The sequence below is a fragment of the Pipistrellus kuhlii genome, unplaced genomic scaffold (assembly GCF_014108245.1).
Source record: "Pipistrellus kuhlii isolate mPipKuh1 unplaced genomic scaffold, mPipKuh1.p scaffold_m20_p_14, whole genome shotgun sequence".
Classification (NCBI taxonomy): Eukaryota; Metazoa; Chordata; class Mammalia; order Chiroptera; family Vespertilionidae; genus Pipistrellus; species Pipistrellus kuhlii.
The window spans coordinates 385,789-403,595 of NW_023425449.1; the positions used below are offsets into that span (position 1 = coordinate 385,789).

General features: G+C 71.9%; 1 protein-coding gene across 8 annotated transcripts in view; it reads right to left on the reverse strand.

Annotated features, from left to right (window-relative positions):
- ADGRB1 (adhesion G protein-coupled receptor B1) overlaps nucleotides 1–17,807 on the reverse strand; it is a 43,202-nt gene that overhangs the window by 16,861 nt on the left and 8,534 nt on the right. For 5 of the 8 annotated variants that reach the window (XM_036437428.2, XM_045581245.1, XM_045581246.1 and 2 more), the window contains exons 2-16: nucleotides 17,240–17,401; nucleotides 16,542–16,652; nucleotides 15,996–16,160; nucleotides 15,501–15,665; nucleotides 15,132–15,305; nucleotides 14,139–14,303; nucleotides 13,684–13,785; nucleotides 13,073–13,179; nucleotides 12,794–12,988; nucleotides 11,053–11,121; nucleotides 9,631–9,739; nucleotides 8,253–8,396; nucleotides 7,300–7,375; nucleotides 6,645–6,747; nucleotides 6,297–6,340 (exon numbers count right to left, since the gene is read on the reverse strand). In XM_036437428.2, coding sequence (XP_036293321.1) covers nucleotides 6,297–6,340; nucleotides 6,645–6,747; nucleotides 7,300–7,375; nucleotides 8,253–8,396; nucleotides 9,631–9,739; nucleotides 11,053–11,121; nucleotides 12,794–12,988; nucleotides 13,073–13,179; nucleotides 13,684–13,785; nucleotides 14,139–14,303; nucleotides 15,132–15,305; nucleotides 15,501–15,665; nucleotides 15,996–16,160; nucleotides 16,542–16,652; nucleotides 17,240–17,401 — 1,891 coding nt within the window. The remainder of the gene's footprint in view (nucleotides 1–6,296; nucleotides 6,341–6,644; nucleotides 6,748–7,299; nucleotides 7,376–8,252; nucleotides 8,397–9,630; nucleotides 9,740–11,052; nucleotides 11,122–12,793; nucleotides 12,989–13,072; nucleotides 13,180–13,683; nucleotides 13,786–14,138; nucleotides 14,304–15,131; nucleotides 15,306–15,500; nucleotides 15,666–15,995; nucleotides 16,161–16,541; nucleotides 16,653–17,239; nucleotides 17,402–17,807) is intronic. The other 3 variants (XM_036437431.2, XM_045581247.1, XM_045581244.1) reach the window with 1 other exon arrangement.

A 17,807-nucleotide genomic window follows, 5' to 3' on the forward strand; every position in this document is an offset into this window, starting at 1 on the left:
GCGCCACCGCCCCGGCCCGGCCCCCGCCCTCCTCCTGGTGGGGGACACACACCCAGGCCTCCTGCCTGAGGGCCGCGGGGGGGGGGGGGCGGGCGGGGACAGCACCCCGAGGCCTGGGTGAGGGCAGCAGGCTGGCGGGGACCAGCAGCCTGGCAGGTTCCCAGCCGGTGTTGGCGGGTCTGCAGGGCGCCAGGCAGACAGCTGCCCGCCACCTCCTGGGGGAACGCCAGTCCAGGCGGAGGCTGACCCTGCCCCTCTGCCCCGGGCACCGGTGAGCTCAGCTCCGGGCAAGGGGGAGGGGCGGCACCCACTCTGCAGAGGGTCCGGCCGCCCCGGCCGGAGGGGGCGCGGGCCTGCAGGGCTGCTGGCTCGGCCCCCGACAGGACCTCTCCACGCCCTCCCACCTCGGCCGTCAGGCCATTAGTCTCTGAACAGAGACACGGAGGCCCAGGGAGGGTGCTCCGGCCAGGTCACACTGCAGGGCCGCGGAGGGCCAGCGCCCGCTGTCCTCTGCCCGCCCCGGCCCGCGGGTCTGACCCACTGCGCGAGGACCGGGTGAGAGGGAACCCCCAGGGAAGCTGACACCAGACAGACCGGGACGCGCCCTCAGTCTGCTGCCGTTTGTGGGGTCACTGGCCTGAGGTCCCTCACTGCCTCTGAGGCACACCCTGCCCAGGGAACCCAGCCCCCCAACAAGACCTCCTCCCTTAGCACAGGAAGTCCTCCCCCACGTCCGACCACACCCCTTCCTCTGCAGGGACACCTGCTGCGCCTCGCTGGGCCAGGCTGGGAGAAGGGGCTGGGGCAGCGGTGCCTCCAGGACCAGAAGGGCAGGGGCCCGGGGGAGAGATGGGAGCCTCTCCAGCCTGGGCTGAGGGGCCTTGGAGGGGCCCTGGGTCCCCCAGACCAGATTCTAAGGGCAGGGCCCTGCCTCCCAATCAGACCAGCTCCTGGCTCCTGCAGCGAGGCCTGTCCTGACCCCCGCTGCCTCCTCCCCAGAGCCCCATCCCGGCCTGGCTCTCCTGGCCCTGCCTGGTCCCCATGCCCCCGGCATGGCCCTCCTGGCCCTGCCTGGCCCCATGCCCCCGGCCTGGCTCTCCTGGCCCTGCCTGGTCCCCATGCCCCCGGCCTGGCCCTCCTGGCCCTGCCTGGCCCCATGCCCCCGGCCTGGCTCTCCTGGCCCTGCCTGGTCCCCATGCGCCCTGCCTGGCCCCCATGTCCCCTGGCCCTGCCTGGCCCCATGCCCCCGGCCTGGCTCTCCTGGCCCTGCCTGGTCCCCATGCGCCCTGCCTGGCCCCCATGTCCCCTGGCCCTGCCTGGCCCCATGCCCCCGGCCTGGCCCTCCTGGCCCTGCCTGGTCCCCATGCCCCCGGCCTGGCCCTCCTGGCCCTGCCTGGCCCCCATGTCCCCTGGCCTGTCCCTCCAGTCCTGGCCTGGCGCCCCCACAGTGAGGCTCTGCTCGGTTCCCAGGTCCTCCCTGGGCAGGTAGGACGGGCAGGACGGGCCCTGGCACCCTCGGGGCATCGGACAGTAACCCAGAGGCCCACCCAGAGCCCCTGCCCCACCTGAGCCAGCCTTCCCTGCACTCGGATGCCCCGCCAGCCCAGGAAGCAGCTGCTGTGGCGGGATGAGCGTCAGGGTCCCCTGGGTGTGATGGGCTAACTCACACTGGAGTGTGAGTGACTCAGAGGTGCCTCCCACGCGCACAGGAAGCAGGAGTGGGCGCAGCCACGGGGAGAACAGGAGTGGGCAGCTGTCTCCACCGGGGCAGGCGGGGCTGCTGGGAGCTGTCGCCTCAGCCGGCCCAGCCTGCACCATCCTCAGGGGTCGCCTCCATTGAGCTCCCCAACCCCTCCGCTGTGCTCCCCAATCCCTCCACTGAGCCCCAAACCCCTCCGCTGTGCTCCCAACCCCTCCACTGAGCCCCCAACCCCTCCACTGTGCTCCCCGATCCCTCCACTGAGCCCCCAACCCCTCCGCTGTGCTCCCCAATCCCTCCACTGAGCCCCCAACCCCTCCGCTGTGCTCCCCAATCCCTCCACTGAGTCCCCAACCCCTCCACTGTGCTCCCCAAGCCAACGCCCAGGCCTGCACCCCTAACCCCTCCACTGTGCTCCCCAAGCCAACGCCCAGGCCTGCACCCCCAACTCCTCCACTGTGCTCCCCAAGCCAATGCCCAGGCCTGTGCCCCAACCCCCCCACTCCTCGGTGAGAGCCTGCCCCAGGCCCAGCCCCCCCGCAGTCGGCGTGTCTGGGCTGGCTCAGGGTCCCTGCATCCGTGAGCAGGGCCACCAGGGCTTCTCATGTTCCACAGCCCGAGACGCCATCCCTCGCTCCTGGCCCTGGCGCCGCCACTCGGAGTGGGCGCCCAGCCTCAGGCTGCCCCCGCTGGAAACCGGGCCCTCCCCAGGGCCCAGCTCCTCCTGCCTCAGTCATCGGCTGGGCAAGGCCAGAGGCCCTGGGAGCCGGCCAGGCAGACGGGCTGCTGGAGAGGTAGGGCCCTGTGCTGCCCAGCCCCACTGGAAGGAATGGACCTGGGAGGACAGGAGTCCTGCCGACACCCCTCCACCTTCCGACTCCCCAGCTCAGAGGCCCAGGCCAGGAACCCTGCCTGTGCCCTTTGTTCTCGTGAGCAGTGCCCTCACCACCATCACCATCACTATCACCTTCATCACCATCATCACCATCATCACCATCATCACCATCATTACCATCATCACCACCACCACCTCCACCACCACCATAATTACCATTACCACCACCATCACTATCACCATCACCATCACCACCATCACCATCACCACCATCACCATCACCACCATGGGACATCGGGTTCTCCGAGGAGGGACCTGAAATTCCTGAGAGCAGAGCCCACCACCAGCATCAGTTTAACTGTCACTACACCCCACCCTCTCCACTGCCACCGAAACGACCACCAATATCAAATCTACACCAGCACCACCTCAGTCACCGTCATCGCCACCACCACCTCCATCACCACCATCACTGCCACGAACACCATGCCAATGCCACCATCATCGCCAACCACATCACCAAGAGCAACCCTGCCATCGCACCACCACCACCATCACTGCCAACACCGTCGCTCTCGCCACCCCCACCATCAGCACCATCACCCCCTCTGCTGCCTCCGCTCCTCCTGGTCCTCGTGCTCCCGGCCCCACCTCCCGTCGGCCGTGTCCCCATTGCCGCCATCATCTCAGGACCACTCCGCCGCTGTGCCAGGACGGCACCGGCTGGTCAGCCCTATCACCAGCACCCAACGGGCACTGACCCTGCACCTGCCATGCCCAGCGCCCACAGAGCTGCCATGCAGGCAACCGCGATGGATGGAGCTCAGGCCGCCACCCTCTGGCCACCAGCCCACCCTGCAGGCCTGGCCGCTCCCTCGACGCCCAATGCCCAGCCACCTCAGGTCACTGTCCCCCCGTCCATCTGTGCCTCTGCCCTCCCAGTCCGCCTCCCCCCAGGCTGTCCCCCTCCTCCCGGCACCACCGGGCAGGGGCAGCGAGTGTTGGCGCGAGGCGGGGGCCTGCAGGCCCTCTGGACGTCCGGTGAGGCCCCTGCAGCCGCCTCCCTCCAGGCTGCCTCCAGGCCCTGGGCGGACGGCATCTCTGAAGGAGCCGGGTGGGGGGGGGGTCAGTGGCCGATGGCTGCCTCCTGCTCTGGGAGCCGGACGTCCTCATGGACACGAAGGCTGAGGAGAGTGAGGCTGGTTCCACCTCAGTGCGGGCGCCGCCCGGCCCTGCACCCTCACCCCTCACACGGCCTTCCTGGGGCTCCCTCCTGCTGGGGGGCGGGCAGCAGGCACAGGGTCTGAGCGGAGAGGTGCAGGGGGTGGGGGCAGGAGGGTGGGCAGGCAGCTCCCAGCAGGGGAGGCTGGGTCCGAGAAGATGAGGGCGGAGGCCAGGCGGGCGGAGGGCCCAGAGGGACCTGCCTGTCCCCCAGCTCCTCCTCTGTCTGTCCCCCAGCTCCACCTTCAGAAGGCAGGCCCCCAGCGGGCATCTGCCAGCCGCCCCCCCCCTGCCCGGGACAAAATGGGGCACAGACGGGCAGAGGCTCCAGTGGGAGGGTGACCTGGACCAGAGCAGCACCCGCCCCTCCCCCACCGGCCTCCTCAGGAGGGGAGCAGGGCGCACCCCCAGCTCACTGGGGCCTCTGGGAGGGCGGCCAGGCCGGCCCCGCCCGTCAGGACCGGCTGGCGTGGGAGCGGGCACTGACAGCGACCGGGCTGCCAAGTCTCCTTCCGCCCGCTCAGCTGCTTGGGCCCCTCACCGGCCTCTCCACGGAAACCGAGGACAGCCGGCTCTTAAAGGGGCCAGGACGGCCCTGGGGACGGGCTTTGTGGGAGGCAGTGCGGGGGGCCTGCAGCTGGGAGAGCCCACAGACATCAACCCTCCACACCTCCCTCCACCTCCATCTCCACCTCCACCCTCTACCTCCACCCTCTACCTCCACCCTCCACCCTCCACCCCTAACCCCCAGCCTCCACTCCCCCCTCCACCCCTCCCCCCTCCACCCCACCTCCACCCCTACCCCCACCCCCTTCCACCCCTACCCCCTACCCTCCCCCCTCCCTCCCCCCTCCCCCTCGCCCCCACCCAGCCTGCAGGACTCCCCTTCCCCCGCCAACACGCCTGCTCCCAGACCTCACTGCGGCCGCCCCGTGGTGTGGGGAGCTGGGAGGGGCGCCGGTCTGTGCACTCAGAGGGGCTGATTATAGGGCAGGGCTCCTGGCGGGAGGGTCTCGGGGGCCTGTCGGGGCCGGTATTTACAAAGTGCAATGACACCGCGTGTGGATGCTGAGCCCGTGCACGTGTGCACACTGGTGTGTATGCACGTGTACATGTGTGTGTATACCTGTGAACGTGTGTGTGCACGTGTAACGAGGATGAGACGCACAGGGTCCGCCCTGCGGCTGGAACGCTGACTCACACTGGCCCAGGGGTCGGAGGAGGAGACCGCCCACTGGCTTATGGCGCAGGCGTGACCGTGTGAGAGCGCGCCCAGTCACGGCCACTGAGACCGGGCTCAGGGTGACCAGGCCCAGGGCTCAGTGTGAGCGGGGTCAGGGTCAGTGTGACCAGGCCCAGGGCTCAGTGTGAGCAGGGTCAGGGTCAGGGTGAGCAGGGTCAGGGTCAGTGTGAACGGGGTCAGGGCTCAGGGTGAGCAGGGTCAGGGCTCAGGGTGAGCAGGGTCAGGGTCAGTGTGAGCGGGGTCAGGGCTCAGTGTGAGCAGGGTCAGGGTCAGTGTGACCAGGGTCAGGGTCAGTGTGACCAGGCCCAGGGCTCAGGGTGAGCAGGGTCAGGGTCAGTGTGAGCAGGGTCAGGGTCAGGGTGAGCAGGGTCAGGGTCAGTGTGACCAGGGTCAGGGTCAGGGTGAGCAGGGTCAGGGTCAGTGTGACCAGGGTCAGGGCTCAGTGTGACTGGGGTCAGGGTCAGTGTGACCAGGGTCAGGGCTCAGTGTGACCAGGGTCAGGGTCAGGGTGACCAGGGTCAGGGCTCAGTGTGAGCAGGGTCAGGGTCAGTGTGACCAGGGTCAGGGTCAGTGTGAGCAGGGTCAGGGTCAAGGAGACTGAGGTCAGCTCCCTCTGTGCTCAGGGCTCAGGGTCCATGGTCGCGTCACGGACTGCGAGGTCGGTTTCCCTGGATGGTCACTGACTCTCACGCCCCCTCCCTCGCACACTGCCCCTGCAGACGTGGGAGGGGGCCCTCTCTCCAGCACAAGCAGCTGCAGGTCTCCTCCAGCGGGAGCTGCTGGAAGTGACCTGGGCCTGCCGGGCCACGGCGGGTCACAGGAGGCCCAAACCACGAGGAGCCGTCCAGCTCAGGCGGGGGAGCCCCTGCCCCTCCCTGCCCCCACCAGCCCCGCCCCCCGTGGACCAGACGCCTCAGCGGGACCACAGGCTCCGAGAGCCTCAGGGGGCCCGGGGGGCCCGGCGCTGTGCCATCTCTGCTCAGCACCAGCTCCTGTGGCCGCCGGGGTGCCCAGCCCTCGGCACCAGCCACCCGGCCCCTCCCGCATGTGGTGGCCTGAGCTTCCACACAGGCCCGCGCGCCTGCTGCCTCCGCACGGCGGAGGGGTGACTCGGAGCCTGGGCGGGGTGTGTGTGTGTGTGTGTGTGTGTGTGTGTGCGCGCGCCCTGGGAGGGTGGGAGGCGGCGGGGTGGGTGCCAGGCTGCCTCAGGGCCAGACCCGGTGGGCGGGGTCGTGGCCACAGGAGGAGCTGCACCCCTGGCCGCGGGTCAGCCCCCCCGGAGGCCCCCCAGCACTTACACGTCGGTCTCGTCCCACAGGATGCAGGTCTGGTTGGTGGTGCCCTGGAGGGAGGGGAGGGTCAGGGCCACTGCGGGCCCTCCCGAGCCCCCGGCCCCCACCCGGTGCGGCCAGGATGGCGCCGGACCCGCCACAGGAGGCGCTCTGCCTGGCGTCCCTCCAGGGACAGGTGCGTGAGGAGGAGGGGCTGAGGCCAGAGCAGGGAGAGCCGGCCGCCCCCACCCCGGGGCCGTGGGGGCTCCTGGCCGGGGGCCACCTCGGGGTGCTCCCCTGGCCGGTCCCTGGGGCCACGGGAGCCCGGGGGGCGGGGACGGAGTGCCGCGCAGACGCACAGGGGGCGGGGCTCACGTTGTGCATGTGGGCGAACTCGATCTCCAAGGGCGTGAGCAGGGAGCGCGGGGGCGGCTTCACCGTCACCGAGATGACCTTGGAGTTCAGGACGGTCGTGTTCCTGGGGAGTCACGGCTGCGTCAGGGGGTCGGGAGCCCCTTTCCGGAGTGCCCGCCGGTGCCCGTGCCCCTGCCCCCCCTCCAGGCTGCCCCCCATGCCCCTGCCCCCCCCTCCAGGCTGCCCCCCCGCCCCGGTGCTGTGCCCCTGCATCCCCCCCCTCCAGGCTGCCCCCCCGTGCCCCTGACCCCCCTCCAGGCTGCCCCCCCATGCCCCTGCCCCCCCCTCCAGGCTGCCCCCCCGTGCCCCTGCCCCCCCCCAGGCTGCCCCCCATGCCCCTGCCCCCCCCTCCAGGCTGCCCCCCATGCCCCTGCCCCCCACTCCAGGCTGCCTCCCCCGTGCCCCTGCCCCCCCCTCCAGGCTTCCCCCCCCCCTGGTGCTGTGCTCCTGCGTCCCCCCTCCAGTCTTTCCCTCCCCCCGTGCCCCTGCCCCCCCTCCAGGCTGCCTCCCCCATGCCCCCGCCCCCCCCTGTCTGCCCCCCCCGTGCCCCCGCCCCCCCCTGACTGTCCCCCCGTGCCCCTGCCCCCCCAGGTGCCCCCGCCCCGGGCCGGCCCACCTCTGAAGGGCCAGGAGGCTGCCCAGGTTCCGGTAGAGCACGGTGCCCACCACGAACACGGAGGAGTCGTCGGCCTCTGGAGGAGAGGGCGCCGTCACCCTCCGCCGGCCCAGCCTGGACCCCACCGGGCGCCGGCCAGGTCCCCGGGGCCGGAGCTGGGCCGGGCAGGCAGCGTCCTCCGGGGCACCGGCCTCCTGCCACCGGCGCCGGGGAAGCCCTGTCCCTGCCTGCGGCCGAGGCGTTCGCCCGTCCCACAGGGGGGGGGGGGGAGGCGGGGAGGGAGGCCGGGGGGGGGAGGCCTGGGAGGCCGGGGGGGGGGAGGCCTGGGAGGCCGGGGGGGGCGGGAGGCCTGGGAGGCCGGCGGGGGGGGAGGCCTGGGAGGCCGGGGCGGGGAGGAAGGCCTGGGAGGCCGGGGGGGTGGGGGGGAGGAGGCCTGTGCAGGCCACGGGCGCCCCGAGGATGGACGTGGGCTGAGCCCGGCCCCAGAGCCCCTCCCTGGGCCGCCCCCCGGACACTGGGCCGGGGACACTGGGCCGCCCCCGGACACTGGGCCGCCTTCCGGACACTGGGCCGCCTTCCGGACACTGGGCCGCCCCTGGACACTGGGCCGCCTTCCGGACACTGGGCCGCCCCCGGACACTGGGCCGCCCCCGGACACTGGGCCGCCCCCGGAGGACCCCCCGGACACTGGGCCGCCTTCCGGACACTGGGCCGCCCACGGACACTGGGCCGCCCACGGACACTGGGCCGGGGACACTGGGCCGCCCCGGGGAAACTGGGCCGCCCCGGACACTGGGCCGCCTCGGACACTGGACCGCCCCTGGACACTGGGCCGCCCCCCAGGGACACTGGGCCGCCCCCGGAGGACCCCCCCGAACACTGGTCGCCCCCCGGACACTGGGCCGCCCCCCGGGGACACTGGGCCACCCCCTGGAGGTCCCGCCGGGCCTCACCGGCCAGCCCCGTGGAGAAGACGCTCTTGGACACGGTGACCCTGTCCTCGGGCACCTTGGCCCAGTCGCCGGGTGCCCGCCAGCCCTTCATGGGGAAGCTGATGTCGGTGGCCCCGCTGGCCGGCAGCTTGTGGATGCTGAGCACTGCGGGCAGACAGACAGACGGGGAGCGGTCAGTGACGAGGAGCCTTGGCGCTGAGGCCTGGGAAGCGGGCCTGGGGGTTCAGGGCCATCAGCTGGGGTGCTCACGGCTCAGAGGGGGCCTGGGGCCCGGGACCACCCAGCCGGCTCCCGCCTGGCGCCATCTCCCCGGGGGCCTGGGGCCGGCCCTGCCTGGCCTCCCACTGAGGCCCTGGCCCCGGTCCCCCCATGGGCATGTCCCCCCACGCTCCCCGGCCGCTGGGGCCCACTTCGCTGCCCGGATGCTGGAGCCCAGCTCCCTGCCACGAAGGCTCGAGAAAGGGACAGGGAGGAACCGCCCCCCCCTCCCCCCAGGACAGTACGGAGACCATGGGGCCTGGTGGGGGGACGCAGAAGGGCAGTGCGGGGTGGGGGGGGGTGCAGGAGGGGTGTGCGGAGAGAGTGGGGGCGGCTGTGACAAATGTCGCCCCCATATGCGTGTGGGATGAGGTGGGTGTAGGCCTCACGCCCAGGGCCCAGCCCCCGGCTCCGCATCCCCCATCCCTCATCGCTGGGCGGAGGACCAACCCCAGCAGCTGCTCAGTCCTGCCTCCATCCCCAAGGCCGCCCCGCAGACGGCCGGGCCTGGCGACCAGCAGGATCGGGCAGGCCCTGGGGCCGCGGGGGCCGTGGGGCCGTGGGGCCGTGGGCGGGACCGTGGGGCCGTGGGGCTGTGGGGCCGTGGGGGCCGTGGGGCCGTGGGGACCCTGGGGACCCTGGGGGCCGTGGGCGGGGCCGTGGGGCCGTGGGGCCGTGGGCGGGACTGTGGGGCCGTGGGGCCGTGGGGCTGTGGGGGCCGTGGGGCCGTGGGGGCCGTGGGGCCGTGGGGCCGTGGGCGGGACCGTGGGGGCCGTGGGGCCGTGGGGCCATGGGTGGGACTGTGGGACCGTGGGGCCGTGGGCGGGGCCGTGGGGCCGTGGGGCCGTGGGTGGGACTGTGGGACCGTGGGGCCGTGGGCGGGGCCGTGGGGGCCGTGGGGGCCATGGGGCCGTGGGCGGGGCCGTGTCCCAGGGCGAGGTCTCCAGGACATTGCGGGGTCTGAGATGCCCACCAGCCCCCTCCCCATGGCGTCAGGTCTGCACAGACCTGACCCGGGACGCTGCCTGGCGGGTCTGGCCCCCCGTGCACGGGGAGGGAACTGAGGCAGGAAGGCGGGGCCCAGGCTCGGAGCGGGCGTGGGCGCAGCCGGGCGGCTTACCCAGGTTGTCTGTCACCTGGTACGCGTCCCGCAGGTCCTTCATGCGGAAGCCGACGACGTCCACAAAGTCCTCCACCAGCCGGAACAGCTCCCGGGCGTTGGGGCCCATCTGGAGGGCAGGGGCGGCAGCCTCAGAGACGGGGAGCAGCCACGAGAGCCAACCTCCAGAGCTGCAGGGGTGTCGTCCAGGCCCCACACTCCGGCCAGCCGGGGACCCACCTGTTCCTCCGCCTCCTCCGCCTCCTCCTTCACCTCCTCCTCCTCCTCCTCCCTCTCCTCCTCCTCCGCCGCCTCCTCCATCTCCTCCGCCATCTCCTCCTCCATCTCCTCCTCCATCTCCTCTCTCCTCCTCCATCTCCTCCTCCTCCTCCTCCTCCTCCTCCTCCATCTCCTCCTCCTCCTCCTCCTCCTCTCCTCCTCCTCCTCCATCTCCTCCTCCTCCTCCTCCTCCATCTCCTCCTCCTCCTCCTCCTCCATCTCCTCCTCCTCCTCCTCCTCCTCCTCCTCCTCCTCCTCCTCCTCCTCCTCCTCCATCTCCTCCTCCTCCTCCTCCTCCTCCTCCTCCTCCTCCATCTCCTCCTCCTCCTCCTCCTCCTCCTCCTCCTCCTCCTCCTCCTCCTCCTCCTCCATCTCCTCCTCTCCCTCCTCCTCCTCCTCCTCCTCCGCCTCCTCCTCCTCCTCCACCTCCTCCGCCTCCTCCTCCTCCGCCTCCTCCTCCTCCACCTCCTCCTCTTCCTCCACCTCCTCCACCTTCTCCTCTTCCTCCTCTTCCTCCACCTCCTCCTCCTCCTTCACCTCCTCCACCTCCTCCTCCTCCACCTCCTCCTCTTCCTCCACCTCCTCCACCTTCTCCTCTTCCTCCTCTTCCTCCACCTCCTCCTCCTCCTTCACCTCCTCCACCTCTACGTCTACCTCCTCCACCTCCTCCATCTCCTCCTCCTCCTCCTCCTCTACCTCCTCCACCTCCTCCCGCTGGCCCCTCCGCTCCAGTCTGGGGGCCATCCCCTCGCCCACAGGCTCGGGACCTGGCTTGGGAAGTGGGTCGGGGCCTTTGAGTGCCCGTCGAGCTTCACAGACGAGGACACTGGGCCGGGGGCTGCTGTGCCCGGGCCCGAGCCAGGGCCAGGCTGGGAGGCAGCGGGTCCTGTGCCCCTCGGGTGCTGCGGGGGCAGGTCAGCCTGGGAGGGAGCGGTGCCCACTCTTTCCAGATGAGAAAGAGCCGCCCCGTCCTGGTCACCCCAGCGAGCACATGTGGCCAGCACCCCTCCCCCAGCAGCCCCGGGGTGAGCTCCTTCCTGACGGGGGAACGAGGCTCAGCTCAGAAGGTTGGGAAACTCCCTCCAAGCCACACGCCGGGGGCGGCCGGCGGGTGAGACCGGAGCCGCCGCTGCCTGGCCGGCTGTGTCTGCCCGGCGCCCTCACCAGCTGCGCCTCCTCCCACTTGTCCCGGTTCTCCTCCGCCAGCAGGTTGCTGATGATCTGCACGAAGTTCTGGACGAGGAAGAGCAGAGGACAGGAGCGGGGTCAGCAGTGCCTGTGACCGGGTCAGGGTCAGTGTGACCAGGCCCAGGGCTCAGGGTGAGCAGGGTCAGGGTCAGTGTGACCAGGGTCAGGGTCAGTGTGACCAGGGTCAGGGTCAGTGTGACCAGGGTCAGGCTCAGTGTGACCAGGGTCAGGGCTCAGAGTGACCAGGCCCAGGGCTCAGTGTGACCAGGGTCAGGGCTCAGAGTGACCAGGCCCAGGGCTCAGAGTGACCAGGCCCAGGGCTCAGGGTGAGCAGGGTCAGGGTCAGAGTGACCAGGCCCAGGGCTCAGAGTGACCAGGCCCAGGGCTCAGAGTGACCAGGCCCAGGGCTCAGGGTGAGCAGGGTCAGGGTCAGAGTGACCAGGCCCAGGGCTCAGTGTGACCAGGCCCAGGGCTCAGGGTGAGCAGGGTCAGGGTCAGTGTGACCAGGGTCAGGGTCAGTGTGACCAGGCCCAGGGCTCAGTGTGACCAGGGTCAGGGTCAGGGTGACCAGGGTCAGGGCTCAGAGTGACCAGGCCCAGGGCTCAGAGTGACCAGGCCCAGGGCTCAGTGTGACCAGGGTCAGGGCTCAGAGTGACCAGGGTCAGGGGTCAGGGTCAGTGTGACCGGGGTCGGGGTCAGTGTGACCAGGGTCAGGGCTCAGAGTGACCAGGGTCAGGGGTCAGGGTGTGAGCAGGGTCAGGGGTCAGGGCTCAGAGTGACCAGCGTCAGGGTCAGTGTGACCAGGGTCAGGGGTCAGGGTGTGAGCAGGGTCAGGGGTCAGGGTGTGAGCAGGGTCAGGGTCAGGGTGACCAGGGTCAGGGTCAGTGTAACCAGGGTCAGGGGTCAGGGTGTGAGCAGGGTCAGGGTCAGGGCTCAGAGTGACCAGGGTCAGGGTCAGGGTGACCAGGGTCAGGGGTCAGGGTGTGAGCAGGGTCAGGGGTCAGGGTGTGAGCAGGGTCAGGGGTCAGGGTGTGAGCAGGGTCAGGGGTCAGGGCTCACAGTGACCAGGGTCAGGGCTCACAGTGAGCAGGGTCAGGGGTCAGGGTGTGAGCAGGGTCAGGGGTCAGGGTGTGAGCAGGGTCAGGGTCAGGGTGACCAGGGTCAGGGTCAGTGTAACCAGGGTCAGGGGTCAGGGTGTGAGCAGGGTCAGGGTCAGGGCTCAGAGTGACCAGGGTCAGGGTCAGTGTGACCAGGGTCAGGGCTCAGAGTGACCAGGCTCAGGGGTCAGGGTGTGAGCAGGGTCAGGGGTCAGGGCTCAGAGTGACCAGGGTCAGGGGTCAGGGTGTGAGCAGGGTCAGGGGTCAGGGCTCAGAGTGACCAGCGTCAGGGTCAGTGTGACCAGGGTCAGGGGTCAGGGTGTGAGCAGGGTCAGGGGTCAGGGTGTGAGCAGGGTCAGGGTCAGGGTGACCAGGGTCAGGGTCAGTGTAACCAGGGTCAGGGGTCAGGGTGTGAGCAGGGTCAGGGTCAGGGTCAGTTGACCGGGGTCAGTGGTCAGTGTGAGCAGGGTCAGGGTCAGTGTGACCAGGGTGAGGGTCAGTGTGACCAGGGTCAGGGTGTGAGCAGGGTCAGGGGTCAGGGCTCACAGTGACCAGGGTCAGGGGTCAGTTGACCGGGGTCGGGGTCAGCGGACCACCCCCCGGGCCCTCCCCGCGGGCACCTGCACGTCGCCGGGCGTGGGGCTGTAGTAGGCCCTCCGGAAGATCTCGGTCAGGTTCCGCAGGACGTCGATGGCGGAGAGCAGGTCCCCGCTGTAGCTGGCGCCGTCCTGGGAGATCTCCACCAGCGTCTGGATGACCTCGGACACGCCCTCGCCCGGCAGCCCGCGCTGCGCCTTGGCCAGGTGCTCCCGGGTCTGGGGAGGGCAGAGGGCTGGGCGCGCGGGTCCGCAGCCCTCCCGGCCGTGCCCGGGGCTGCCCGGGGCGGGGCGGGCACCTACCATCATCTGGATGTTGCGGTAGTCGATGGACACGCAGCGGGTGTAGGTGGGGGGCTCCCAGAAGGCGATGCCCTCCTCGTCCAGCTCGCAGCGCCGCAGGATGAGGCCTGGGGAGGGGTCAGCGCTGCCTCTCGGCCGGGTGCCCGGCTCCGGGCAGGCTCCCGCCCACGGCTCCCTGGCCCGGCCCCTCTGGGGGACCCTCAGCCCCGAAGCAGGGACTCCAAGAGCAGAGCGCCCCCCGTGGGGTGGCCACCCCGCTTTCTCTCACCCCGACATCCTTGAGTGGCTGCCGCCAGGGCTAGTGGGAGACACCCCTCAGGCCCACCTGCCCGGGCAGAGTCCGCAGCCCTGGGGGTCTCAGGTTCACCCCAGGGCCTCTCCTGGTTCCCCAACCCAGAGCTGGGAGAGCCGCAGCTCAGCCCACGGCCCAGCTCCCCTCGACGGGCACTGGGAGCGCGGTGTCTGGCATCAGGCGCACCTGGACCCAGCGCCAGCTGCCAGGCATCGGCCGGGGGCGGGCACAGCCGCCTGGCACAGCCGCCCGTGCACGGGCGCCTCGGCAATAGGGACATGGAGCTACCAGCAGCCCCCGACCGTCCAGTCGCCCTCACCCGTGGCGTTCCGGGGGCATCGCATGGCGGCCGCCTCTCCCGCCGGCGTCTCCTTCCAGATCATGGCGGCAAAGCTGTCCTCATCGCAGATCTCGTGGGGCTCTGCCAAGGGCGGGGACCGGCAGGGAGCTGAGTGCTGGTGGCAGGGCAGGGGTCAGACCCTCCAGCCAGCCACCCTTACGGGGGGGTGCCCCGACCACGGGCTCCGGAGTTGAGTCGACCTATGACCCAGAAGGTCACAGTTCGATTCCCGGTCAGTCAGGGCACAGGCCCGGGGTGCGGGAGGCAGCCGGTCCGTGATTCTCTCTCCTCACTGATGTCTCTCTCTCCCGCCCTCTCTGAAACCAATAAAAATATATTTAAGAAAAAAGCAACCAAGCGAGGACGAGGGGGTCCCGGCCCGCCCCGCCCCCGCCAGCGCCGGTGCGCGGGGCCGCGGTGGCGAGGGCACGCACCGGGGCACCGCTGGGCGCCGCACTGCCGGCGCTCGTCCTGCGCGCCCGCGCAGGCGGCGCCGCCGAAGAAGGGCCCCGAGCAGGCGCGCTCCCGCCGCTGGGTGCCGCCCCCGCAGGTCACGCTGCAGCCGCCCCACGCGGCCCAGGCCTGCCACCTGCCGTCCACTGCGGGCAGCGGGCGGAGGCCAGGGGTCACGGCGGTCAGACGCAGGGCCGGAGAGGCAGGGCCGCAGGGAGGCCGGACACAGCCGTGGGGACCCAGGCGGGTGGAGCAGGAAGCATGAGGAGAAAGAACATGGAGACCCGGGAGGAGAAACCAGAGCTCAGCTCAACACAGAGACAGGTGCCCCTCCCGCACTGCCCCCCCCGCCCCCAGGTGCCCCTCCCGCACTGCTCCCCCCACCCCCAGGTGCCCCTCCCGCACTGCCCCCCCCCCGCCCCCAGGTGCCCCCCGCCCCCAGGTGCCCCTCCCGCACTGCTCCCCCGCCCCCAGGTGCCCCTCCCGCACTGCCCCCCCCCGCCCCCAGGTGCCCCCCCGCCCCCGGGTGCCCCCCCCGCACTGCTCCCCCCCACCCCCAGGTGCCCCTCCCGCACTGCCCCCCCGCCCCCGGGTGCCCCTCCCTCACTGCCCCCCCGCCCCCAGGTGCCCCTCCGCACTGCCCCCCCGCCCCCAGGTGCCCTCCCGCACTGGCCCCCCGCCCACTGCCCCCCCCCGCCCCCGCCCCCAGGTGCCCCCCCGCCCCCAGGTGCCCCTCCCGCACTGCCCCCCCGCCCCCAGGTGCCCCTCCCGCACTGCCCCCCCCCGCCCCCAGGTGCCCCTCCCGCACTGCCCCCCCCCCGCCCCCAGGTGCCCCTCCCGCACTGCCCCCCTGGCCCCCAGGTGCCCCTCCCGCACTGCCCCCCCGCCCCCAGGTGCCCTCCCGCACTGGCCCCTCCGCCCCAATGGCAGGCCGCGGGCGCCAGGCCTCACCCCTCCCTGGCCCGGCCGCTGACCTGGGCACTGCTGCAGGAAGCAGTCTCTGCTCTCCACCCAGTGGCCCTGGCACTCGGCGCCCCCGTACGACGGCCCGTTGCACTCGCGCGTGCGCTGCTGCCGGCCCTGCGCGCAGCTGGCCGAGCAGGCGCTCCAGCTGGACCACTCGTTCCAGTTTCCGTCCACTGCCCGGCCCGGGGAGGGAGGGCGGGGCGGGTGAACACCGGGCCGCGCCCAGCCGGACCCTCCCCTCCACCTCGCAGCCCGGGACAGGGGCGCCAGCACCCCAGGCCACCCTGGTGCCGAGGGTACGTGGGTGAGAGTGCCCGGGTCCCCGCCTCCAGCTGGCCTGGGGTGCCCCCGCCCCCCGCGGCCTCCCTCTCACCTACCAGGGCACAGCGCGATGTTGCAGAACTTGGTTTGCTTCTCGGGGCCCTCACAGGGGTTGCCCCCGAACTGGGGGGGCCTGCAGGTGCGCGTGCGGTCCCGGAAGCCGCGGCCGCAGGTGCTGGAGCACAGGCTCCAGGGCGACCACTCGTCCCAGGCGCCGTGCACTGCGGACAACGGGGGCGGCGGGCGCTGAGCCCTGCGGCCACGCACTGCTGCCCACCGCCGCCCAACCCTGACCCTGACCCTGACCCTGACCCTGACGACCACCTCCCCTCCTATTCCAGATCCTGGCCCCCCCACCAGCAGATGCCCCGCCCCTGGTCCTGATGCCCCGCCCTCGAATCACCCTCTGGCCCTAGATGCCCCGCCCCTAACATTGGCCCCGCCCCTTCCCCAACAGCCCCAGATGCCCGCCCAGGCCCCGCCCACCACCCAGACGCCCCGCCCCTGGCCTCGATGCCCCGCCCTCTCTGGCCCCGCCCCGCCCCGCGCACCTGGGCACACGGCCGAGTTGTTGCAGAGGCGCTGCTCGCGCAGGGGCCCGCTGCACTGCGTGCTGTAGGAGGAGGACACGCAGAAGCGCGTGCGGGTCTGCCAGCCCTCGCCGCACGTGCTGGAGCACACGCTCCACGGCGACCACTCCTCCGCCGCGGGGTCACCTGCGGCAGACGCACCGCTCACCGGCTGCGCCTCCGCCGACCAAGGCCGGACCCTCAGGGGGACCCTGCCCCCTCCACTGCGGCCGGACCCTCAGGGGGACCCCGCCCCCCTCCCCCAGCAGCAGCCGAGGGCGGCCAGGCCTCTAGCCCAGGTGTTCGCTGCGGGGCTGACCTCAGGCCCGCGTCCCCCACCCGTGGGCGGGCCTGTGCCGTCTCCCGGCCCGGGGCTGGCCGGACCCGTTATCTTTACTCGTGGCCCGGTCCACAGCCAGGGTCTGTGCAAAGGCCTGTCCCCCCGGACGGCGCTCGCCGGGAAGGGTGGCCACGAGAATAAGGGCCTACCAGGCTCAGGGGCCCTGCCCCGCGCCCCGCGCAGCTCACCCGCGTGCGGGGCCGAGAACCCGAACTGCTGCAGCTCGTCCCCCAGCTCGTCGCGCCGCCGGGCGTCCGTGGAGCGCAGCGCCTGGCTCCGGGAGCTGGTGCGCGCGGCCGCTGCGGGGGGCTCCGGTGAGGGGGCGCGGGACCCTGGACAGCGCCCGGGAGGTGCCGCCCGCCCCTCTCCCCCCTCTCCCCGGGGCGGGTCCGTTCCTGCGGGTCCCAGCGCCCTGCTCCGCGCCCCCTCTCCTCCTCCAGTGCCCGCTCAGCACCCTCCGGCCTCCGCTGCCTGCGGCCGTGGCCCGCCCCACACTCAGGCATCTCTCCGGGCCCCGGAGAGGAGACCTTCCTCCAGGCAGAGCCAGCGCAGCGGGGCCGGCCCATTCGACCCTGATTTAATCTGATGGGAGCAGCTAAACATGGATGAGGCCATTGGAACCTGTTAGAGCCGTGCGTGGTGCTCTGGGTGCGATGGAGCTGGCAGCTGGGGCAGCTGGGGCAGGGGGGCGGGGGAGCAGGGGGGCGCCGTGGCGGAGGGGGCAGTACCCCAAACCCCCACCCACAGGAGAGAAAGCTCGCCCCGTCCCTCTCCCTACCCAGCCTCACTGCTCTGGGCCAGGCCCCGCCCTCGCACCAGGCCCCGCCCCTCACCGGCCTGGCCCCACCCGAAGCCCCGGCCGCCGCCCGGCCCGCATCGCGCTCACCTCCGCAGGCCTTGCGGTTGCACAGCCGGCCCTCCTCCAGGACGCCCTCGCAGCCGCTGCCCCCCGGGCCGGGCGCGGGCAGGCAGGTGCGCGTCCGCGTCTGCAGGCCGCCCCCGCAGTCCCGCGTGCACTCGCCCCACAGCGACCACAGCTTCCAGCCGCCTGGAGGGGACGGGCGCGGGGGTCACGAGTTCAGAGAGCGACGCCCGGGGTCTCCCAGGCAGGGAGGGCCCGCCCGTGGGAGGCCTGGGTGTGGAGGGTCACCAGGGTGTGCGGGATGTGGGGGGGAGGGGAGCAGGGGTGTCCGGGAAGGGTGGCCCCGAGAATAAGGGCCTGAAGACCAGGCTCATGCCAACTGGCCTGGCTCAGGGGCGGAGCCTCGACCTAGGGACCAGGAGGTCACGGTTTGACTCCCGGCCAGGACACAGGCCCAGGTTTCAGGCTCCATCCTCAGGAGGGGGCGTGCAGGAGGCAGCTGGTCCATGACTCTCATCACTGATGTTTCTATCTCCCTCTCCCTCTCTTTCCTCTCTGAAATCATCAATAAAACATATTTATATAAAAAAGC